This window comes from Malania oleifera, chromosome 2, assembly GCF_029873635.1.
Source record: "Malania oleifera isolate guangnan ecotype guangnan chromosome 2, ASM2987363v1, whole genome shotgun sequence".
Lineage (NCBI taxonomy): Eukaryota > Viridiplantae > Streptophyta > Magnoliopsida > Santalales > Ximeniaceae > Malania > Malania oleifera.
In genome coordinates this window covers 110974028-110984140 of record NC_080418.1, presented here as the reverse complement: position 1 = coordinate 110984140, position 10113 = coordinate 110974028, and the positions used below count along the sequence as shown (strand labels likewise).

General features: G+C 37.4%; 1 protein-coding gene across 2 annotated transcripts; it reads right to left on the bottom strand.

Moving 5' to 3' along the window:
• Positions 1 to 4379: 4379 nt before the first annotated feature.
• LOC131149433 (ribonuclease 3-like protein 3) lies at positions 4380 to 6863 on the bottom strand. Of its 2 annotated transcripts, none has more exons than XM_058099869.1 (3): positions 6008 to 6863; positions 5619 to 5765; positions 4380 to 4926 (listed from the first exon to the last, which is right to left on the bottom strand). In XM_058099869.1, the coding sequence occupies exons 1-3, from the start codon at positions 6446 to 6448 to the stop codon at positions 4468 to 4470; spliced, it is 1047 nt and encodes a 348-aa protein (XP_057955852.1). In that variant the 5' UTR covers positions 6449 to 6863; the 3' UTR covers positions 4380 to 4467. The 2 variants fall into 2 exon arrangements, with proteins under 2 accessions (XP_057955852.1, XP_057955853.1); XM_058099870.1 differs by having other exon boundaries at positions 5619 to 5759; positions 6008 to 6857.
• Between the last annotated feature and the right edge of the window lie 3250 nt (positions 6864 to 10113).

The window sequence follows — 10113 nt, the reverse complement described above, 5'->3', positions numbered from 1 at the left end:
GTGTCACTTTGATCTGGTTGCTCACAGGTTCCTAACAAGTGGTATCAGAGCCCGGTTGGAACAGAAAAGCCAGATCGGAAGTGATCTCGAAATCAGAGTTCTGTCTAGTGAAACAAAACTACATTTTGAGGCCACCATCGCATTCAGCTCGCTGAGACGAAGAGAACCGTGCAGACCGGAGCTCGAATGGAGTTCAGACAAGGCCTCAGGCGCCTCGCCTGAGCAAGACGCTTCGACACACGCCGATCACGCGCCGATGACCAGATCCTCACGTGGTGCACGCATTGCATGTGTCTTCCTCGCCCGGATCTCTTGAACCCAATCCAGTTCACATCCTGACCCGACCTGATAGATCACTCAGATCCGGATCAACTCAAGAACCGGATCTAACCCGCCAACACAGAATCGGCCACAGCAACATTGCTGAGTCAGCTAGAGCGCCACGTCAGCTAAAGGTGCCACGTCAGCCGGGGTGACACGTTAGCAGGGGTGCCACGTCAGCCGCCACACCAGCGGAGGGCCCCACTGACACTTCAGCAGATGGGCCCCACTGCCACTTCAGCAGGGGCCCAACTTCCACGTCAACATATGGGTCCACTACCACATTAACAGGTGCCACGTCGACCGAGTTGACCGAGTTTGACCAAACTTTAACTAAACTTTTCAAAGTAGTTTTAGGTCTGTTTTTCGAGCAACTTGAACCATTTCTAGGGTTTTCGATCATTCTAGATCCAACCGTGCTATCCATTTGAACTAATTTCATCTCTATATTAACAAATCGAGATGTCAAATGAAAGGAGCTCAAAAATCAAAATGTTCAATGGAAACAATTTTGGTTTTTAGAAGATGCAGATAGAAGATTATTTGTTTGGGAAGGAATTGCACTTACCGTTGAAGGGTAAACCAACATCCATGAACGAGAATGAGTAGGAGTTGCTTGATCGAAAAGCCCTCAGAGCCATCAGAATGACGTTGTCGAAATCTGTGGCGTTCAATATCAAGCATATAACATCCACCAAGTCTCTGATGGATGCGCTCTCTAATATGTACAAGCAACCTTCAGTCGTAAACAAGATACATCTCATAAAAAAATTATTTATGATGAACATGTCTGCAGGTGAAAGTTTCAACAGACATTTGAATAACTTCAATGAGTTCTCTTATCAACTCACCTCAGTTGGGATAACGTTTGATAATGAGATTCGGACCCTACTGATTCTCATTCAATTGCCTGAAAGTTGGAATGGTGTCGTTACTGCCATCAGTAGTTTCGTAGGAAAATCGAAACTTGTATACGATGAGGTCGTCAACATGATTTTAACGGAGGAAATAAGAATACAGTTGGACCATGGCTCTACTTCGAGTTCAACTTTGAACATGGAGAGTCGAGGCAGAGAAAACAGACATAGACAATCAAACAACCGCGGCAGATCTAGGCTCAGGCGATCTAAATCCAGAAATCCCAGAGGTACTCAGGACACAGGTTCCCAGAGCACAAAGTTATTGAGTGCTGGAATTGTGGAAAAGCTGATCATTACAAGAACCAGTGCAGGAGTCAGAAGAAAGAATATAAGACGAGGGCAAAAACAGAAGCAAATATTGCTTTTGAAAATAATGAGATGTTGATCTGCTCTTTGGAGAGCAAGTAGGAGTCTTGGGTCTTAGATTCTGAAGCCTCATTTCATGTCACATGCTGCAGAGATTGCCTAGAGGAGTACACACCAGGTAACTTTGGTAGGTGTACCTTGGCAACGATCAACCTTGCGACATAACCGGAAAGGGAGTTGTGAAGATCAATATAAACGGGTTAGTATGGAAGCTGAAGGATGTCAAGTATATTCCAGACCTAAGAAAGAATTTGATCTCAGTTGGTCAGCTGGCAGATGAGAGATACACGATGAAATTCATTGGCGATAAATGGAAAGTTTCAAAGGGTGTACTAACGATTGCACAAGGTAAGAAAAGCAAAACACTTTTTCTAACCTCCAATGCCTCCATGTCTATTTCAGTTGCTGTAAGAAATGATGACAGCAACATCTGGCACCAACGACTTGGTCACATGAGCGAGAAGGGACTCGGGGTGATGCACTTAAAGGAAAAATTGAGTGGTCTACAGTCAATGCAGATTGACATGTGTGAGGATTGTATAGTCAGGAAAGAGAAGAGGGTCAGTTTCCAGATAAACACTCGTGCCCCAAAGAAGTGTGTTGGGACACAACAACAGAATGCCGAGAATCCTTGGGTGGAGGAACCAGTGGAGTAGATCGTCGCACCACCGTCTCCTACTCCAGCTTCGGAGCTTAGGAGATATACTCGGTCTCATATACCAAACAGAAGGTATATTGATTACTTACTTCCTACAGATGGAGGAGAGCCCGAATGCTATGATGAAGCATGTTAGATGGTAGATACGAGCAAGTGGGAGCTTGCGATGAAGGATGAGATGAAGTCCATCACCTCCAACAGAATGTGGAAGTTGCCCAAATGCCTTCACAACAAGTGGGTGTACAGAATCAAAGAGGAGCATGACGGCTCCAGAAGGTACAAGCCTATGTTGGTAGTCAAAGATTTCGAACAGAAAGAAGGATTGACTACACCGGAATCTTTGCACCAGTTGTGAAACCAACAACCATCAGATTAGTCCGCAGGAATCGAGCAGATAGGAAGGTGGTAATTACAGAGAAGCTGAAGTTGTGTTCAACTTCAGTTGGTCTTCATGCTTGAAGACATATTTTGAGTACATCATTTATTCATGATATTGGTTAAGGAGGCGTCACCGTCTCTAAGTGGGAGATTGTTAGAGCTGGAGCCAGAAGATAGTCAGGAGCTAGAGCTGAGTTGGAGACGCGGTCCATTCATGGAGCTGAGTTGGAGACGCGGTCCATTCATGGAACTGAGTTGGAAAACGCGTTGCAATTAATCTCACGCAGTGAAATTAATCCCATGATTGTAACTTCCCATGTTTTGATTCATTATGTTTAAATTGTAATTAAATTGTGATTGGAATATTAGCCCTATAAATAAAGGGGTGAGGAATAACACAGAACAACAAAGTGAGAAACTCAGAGAGAGCAGAGAGGAAAAAAGGAGGAAGAGAGAGAGAGAGAGAGAGAGAGAGAGAGAGAGAGAGAGAGAGAGAGAGGGAGAGTGTGAGAATTGTAATTTTCCGGAGAAATAGTGAATATTTGGTGTGTGCTCCATGGATGTAGGTTGATATTGACCGAACCACGTTAAAATTCTAGTGTCACTTTGATCTAGTTACTCACAGGTTCCTAACAAGAATTTGGGTGAAAATTTCAATTTGTTTGGACATAATTTAGCTCATGAGTGTTGAATCAAAAGCCACATCCAAAAGTTAATGTTAGCACAATTTTGATTATAACAAAATATAGTATTTAAGTACATGATATTTAAAACATTTTACTATATAATTACTTTGGAATATTTATTCTTGAAATATTTTATTCTTGAAGATTAACTTATGTATCACAACATTAAGAATATTATAGCACTTAATAACTTTTTTAAATCTAATTTTGATAGGTCAATCTAGACCTTGATTAAATTTGTTTTAATACTTGCCTATTTGATTCATATATTTGCTAATTCATATACAACACACTTAGGGAAATTTAAAAAAAATAGTAACTAAAACTGGTAGCATGATATTATTTGGAGATTGAATTTGAATTTGTATATATTTGAAAAATATCCGATAAAATTTTATATTATTTTTTTGCAAATCCAATGTTTGAATGTCATGCTCATAAATGCTGTAATGTAAATAATTATTGCCCATTTTCAAAAAAAGTTTATAATTTTTTTTGTTCTTTAAAAATTTTTGGAATTTTTTTTTTAAAATTATAGAAAATTTTAGAATTTTTTGGCACTCTTTAAGGTTATATGATTTTTTTCCTTTTTTAGAATTTTCTAGAGCATTAAAAATGCATCTAATTAAATAATTATTCACATAATAAAAAATGAAATTTTAAAGGAAACTAAAATCAAATCCTTTAATTTGTAGATATTTTAAATATATATATATATTTTCAAGTTTTCCAAATATTTTAAATTTAATAAAAATAGAATAATAATCAAAAACTACAAAACGGGTTTACCACTGCTACAAATTTATAGTATCAAAAATCTTTTTAAGGTCGTATGCTAACATTGTACTGCATTGAGTTAAACATTTCTTTTGTAATATTATTTTAGTTGGGCAAATAACAACAACTAAGAACTCATTATAGCCTATTTGCAAAAATCTTAGTGACGAATTTGTAGATGACATTATAACATGCAATGTGTGTAAGATCTTTGGGTTAGAGTTATAATCGATTTTTCTCTTTTGGGTAAAAGTTATTGATCAAATATCGTCGTGCATCAATATTTCATATTTCATATTTTATTTCATCAAATGTCCCCTAAATCTAAACTCAGCCAATCACTATATCAACATGCTTATGCTCAAAACAAAAATTTCTGGTCTACACCAATTCTAAAACCATGATCACCAAAAATCCCATACTCTTTGACAGCGCATTCCTCAACAACAACTTGCTCTTCAATGTCACCCAACGTAGAGCAAGAGCCAGGGTGAGAGTCCTTTTGAAGAAATTGGTTCTCAACATCATTCGCTGTAGCACTGTGATTCTCATGGGTTTCCTTTTCATCCGCAAGAATCTTGTCCATGTTTTCAAGTGCAACCTTGGCTGCCCTATTTTGTGCAATTTCCTTCTTGAGACCATAGGATCCTCTGCCCACAAACTGCTTGTCTATGAAAACTTCAAATGTTGTGCGTTCCTTCCATAGATCTACAAACTGCACATGCAACCCCTTCTTCTGGCACACCTCAAACAGCTCTGATCTCGGATGCAATCTCAGCGTTTCTGGACTAATCACAGGCTCCAATAGATCCTTGAACACCTATACATACACACCCGTAATGGCAATAGTGAATGCATAAGAACAGGGATTAGATGCTTATGTTGTATGTCAACAACGATGCTACACTTTTAAAATTGTGTATCTTTTTTTTTTTTTTAGTTTACGCATTGGGTTTCCACGTGTCTGTTTTACGGTCCATGTGACTAATCCTACGCCCCTTGAAGTTGACCCCATAACTCTGAAGGGAAAGTAAATTCAGGAGTCCAGAGGCGGAAACGAACTCGAGAGGGTTTGAACACCTGATCTCGTGAAAGACACTCCCGCAGCCCGTACTTCTACCTGAACCACACCCTGAGGGTTTTTAAAATTGTATATCTTTTTTTTTTTTTTTTTTGGAATACGCACCGGGTTCCACGCGTCCATTTTACGGTTCACGTGACTAATCCTGCGCCCTTTGAAGTTGACCCCACAACTCCAAAGGGAGAGTAAATTTAGGTGTCCAGAGGCGGAAACGAATCCAGGATGTATATCTTAGTTGTATTTCAGGATGTACAAAATTGGATGGACCACAAATCCGAACATGGGGCCTTCCTATAGACACATAAAATTCAATGTAAATCTTATTGTTTGTGTGCGCTCAAATATAAACTAGCAACTTAAAATACTTGTTACTTTTCATGAGAATATTATTATCATGTGCCTATATAAGAGAACACAAGTGGAATATGTACCATCCAGACAGTGTCAACGGAATTGTTGCTGTCAATAAATACAGCTCCTATAGTCGATTCAACGATGTCGGCCAAGACTTTGGGTGCATCCACTAGCCCATTGGAGTGTAATGGATAATCCAAAATCGCACATGTAAATTCCTGAATCTTCAAAATAATTTTCACAAGGTCAAAAGTTAGACACTAATTAATTCAAATGTAAGTGCATATGCATTTTACATAAGTTCTATGAATTTCAAAATTGAATTATGTATACTGTATACAATACACACCCAATAAAGGTGTACATGATACACGCCTGCCTTCTCACAAATGTAACAGAATTTTCCTAAACAATTTACGGGTCTAACTGAAATAACGAACGGGAGGAGGATTGTTGTGCGACTTACTTGACTCTCAAGGAGGGGTTTCTTGTGTCTCAAGTAAAGATGGAGGCCGAGTTTGACGGCGACGCGGGCGAGCTTCTCGGTGTCGACATTGGCTGCGCGGAGGCGCGTGAGGGCGCCCGGCGGCAGATCCGGGTACGCGCTGAACTGCTCTCTTGTTATCAGAAGGTTCAGCACCGAATCTCCTACGTATTCCAGCCGCTCGTACGACGCCGACTTCCCCCCAAACGACGCGTGCGTGAATGCTTCTTCCAACAATTTCTTCTCCTTGAATTCGTACCCTAATATCTCCTCCACCTCTTCCAATTTCGCCAATGGCTTCCTCGCCTTCTCCCCTCCTTCGTCTTCTTCTTCTCTGATGTAGAAATCCTCCAATGGCGAAAGAGCATCTTCTTCTGCGATTTTTGGTTCCATGGCGGAAGGAAGATGAACCGTACTGTGCATCGAATTCTTATCGCTGCTCTTATGTTCCGTGCTTATTTATAGGAGCAGCAGATTGCACAGAGACTCTTTTCCTTGCGTTAAAGCGTGTTTGGAAAGTGTGAATAAGATGGGAAAGTGTGAAAAGAAAAGGGAAAATCAAGATCGGCGCAGATTTGAAAGCCCTACGCAAGCAATGGCGATTTAAACTTAAATTTCCCTACTTCTTTCTGCAGTCTGTGCAGTGTCTCCGTCCCTATCGCACCCAAAGCTTCCGAAAATTTTAAAAGAAAATTGTGTACGTCCAAACGGCGCAGGATTAATTAATAGTGCAGGAGAAAAACATGGAGGAAATCGATCCCAGAAATTTAAAAAACCAATCTGCTCCTGCGCACCATGAACTTGCTCGTCAAGAAAAGTGCATGAATGACAAGAAAAAGAGAGAGAGAGAAAGGGACAGATCATCAATTAAAGACAACTGAGTACCATTGGTAGAAAAGTATCCCTAGTGTCCTAAAATAGGATAAAGGAGATTCTCCTTCTTTTGCTATCAGTTTTTTAAAATATTTCTTTTCACTGCTTACAGCTATTTCAAAATATTTTTATAATTAGATTAATTTTATCTATATAATTGTTCATAATTATCTTAAAATACCCTATAACTATTTTCAACTATTCCAAAATGCTCTTACATTATTTAATTTTTTGTTATTTTCTTCATAATTTTTAAAAATTTTTTAAAAAAAAAAAAAAAAAGTATGGAGCAGGCACATAATACATGCCCATGACTAATTATAATAATTAGAATTATAGGGTGCCAGTTTCAGAATTGAGATGGTATGGAAACATTCCACTTTTCTACTTTCTATGGATGGAGATGCAATCCTACCATACAATCCACTTGCTGCCTATGCCTTTAAATTTAAAAATATTTGACGACTCACGTACACCCACCATCAATGTAGCATATTGAAATTCTTGTAATAATTTTGTTAAAGGAGCGTAATCATTACGGACTAACGTGATAATATTAAAAAAAATTATATATTGTCACAACCAATATCTCTCTTAATATTATAATGATAAATCTCTTCTTTTTTTTTTTCTTTGAAACAAATATTAGCAATCTTCATTTAAGTTTTAAATTCTTGTGGTGAAGTTGAAGGATATGGAAACTTTAAAAAGCAGGAAGAGAGGCCCCATATCAAAATCTTGTATACAATCTTTTGCACATTAGGCAATATAGTGAGCCTAGTAAATGCTCTCCATTGGACAAAAATAAAAGGAATGGGATCAGAAAAAGAGAAAATATTTTTCATCCCTCTCCAATGCTTGCTTTAAATTTTCCCTTATAGCACACGCTTGCACCAGGAGGGAATGAAAAGTCCTCTTTTCCTTTAATCTTAATGGGGGACTACCTTCGAATCTAGTAATTATATTAGCTGGTTTACCCGATAAATCATCAGGTTGCGTCAATAGGCGAGCGGCTTTCATCCTCCAGATTTGATGTTGTACCATTGTGTTCAAAGTGGCACGATGGTAACTGGAGTCCCCAGAAAAAAAATATATATTAGTAGTTGTAAAATTTTTTTAATAATAGGAGATTTTGGGTCAAATTTTCTGACTCCAGAAATAATTTTAGTGTGGTTTTGTTTTCAAAGATCAGTTTTTTTTTTTTTTTTTTTTGCCTTTTTCAAATACACAAACACCGTTCAACTAAAACATTGAGAGCGTTGGCTTATTCCTGAGAGTTCCTGTTGTTTCTTGCAGACTAAGTACAATTGCTATTCAAGGTTTGGTTTGATAATTTACGTGTGAGAATTGAATTCCAGGAAATAAGAATTCTCTTTTCTTAAAAATTTTGATTAGTTTCTCGCGATTGGTAGGATTTTCAAAATGAACTACTCTCCATTTGGAACCTACCGAAAAAATAAATATTTATTATGAGAAATATTTAAATTAAGTGTTTTTGTCAATAAATAATGTTTGGTTTACATTTAAACAAAATAAGTAATTATTTCAAAAAGTATTTTTAAAAAATAATTTTTTTATGAAACTAAATATATATATATTTATTTCTGAAAAATAAAACTGATACTTTTAATAAATAATTTTAAAGTATTTTAAAATAATTACTTTATATGTGTGTGTGTACACGCACAACTTATGATAACCAATAATAAGCTTATATCTCATATAATCTCATGACTTGTAAAAGCATATTTTAGATTACAAGTAGTTTAGAATATTATGTGATCTGCTTTTTAATGATCTCAACTTTAAAATAAGACCAATAAGGAAACATTAGATTATGCTCATATATTGTATGCATGTGACGAAAAAAAATAGAACATCAATAATTTACTAATATTTTTTTTTGTAAGACACATATCTTTCATTGAATTGGGCCTTTTTCTTAGCTTCACTATTTAAGACCCAATGCAATGTGTTTCTTAATAATTAAGTCATAGAGCTAGCCATATTTTATTTATTTTTTTTAAAAAAAATAAATAAATAAAAATTATTTTTTGCCCGACAACTCACTAATCCAATTGACGCATTTCAAATAGGTTAATAGGACACGACAAGTTTTAATATATTTTATCCAAAACCTACTTATATGAAAATGGGTATATCAAATTTCAACACTGTTAAAAAATATGTTTATTTTTATTTATTTATTGTGGCTTTTATCACAGTCGTTGGATCATCTCTAAATCCAACGGTTGTGTGGTGTCATATATATGTTTGTAAGTCATGGGAAAATATAGTATTTGCTTGTCATTTTGTGCAAAGAGAGCTAGAGGGGGGGGGTTCTCATTAGGAAGAACTTTCCTTCAATGGGTTGAAGGTGAAGGGATGTACAGGGGATCGGGGAGAGACTGAACAGATCTTGTATTGCCATCGTTTCATTGTGGATTTTTCTCCAGGTGCACGCTCCATGGACGTAGGCAACCTTGCCGAACCATGTAAAATCTCTCGTTTCCATTTTTCTGTGAATGTTCTTTGTGTGATTTATTTTGTTGATCAGAAGATTAAAATCGTTGCACGTCAACAAGTGGTATCAGAGCACTGTTTCAATTGGGTGCAGATATGATAGATCATATCAGATCGAAAGAAATTTTTTGGATTTGAAGTTTTTCCACGGGAGTGCTCAAGATCAGAGCGGTTTGTTTAGATCGGATTGAGGTACGCGAAGATTCAGATCAGGTGCTAAAAAATTATTCTGGAGTTTTTCAATTGAAGGAGGATCATTTTTCAATTGAAGGTGTGAAAAAAAAATTGGAAGAAAAAAAAAATTTGCCGATGAAGAACATGATGAACAGTGCTAGAATTGGGTGATAGACCCAGATTTAGAATCAGGTTGGAGCGAGAGTCGAGTTGCAGATCCTTCCCGTGGAGCACTGATGTCACGCTGATGCAGAAGCTAACGCAGGCACTGTTGCTAACGTCACTGCTGACGTTAGAGGAGAGAAGAAAAAAAAATTTAATGACAAGTACTTCGACGGCCAAGTTCGAGGTGGAGCCCTTTAATGGGAAAAATAATTTTAGCCTGTGGCAGAGTACTATGAAGGATGTATTGGTCCAACAGGGACTGATTAAGACACTGTATGGGAAAGACAAGAAGCCAGAGACCATGTCATATGATTAGTGGGAGGAGCTAGAAATGAAAGCGGTAAGTACCATTC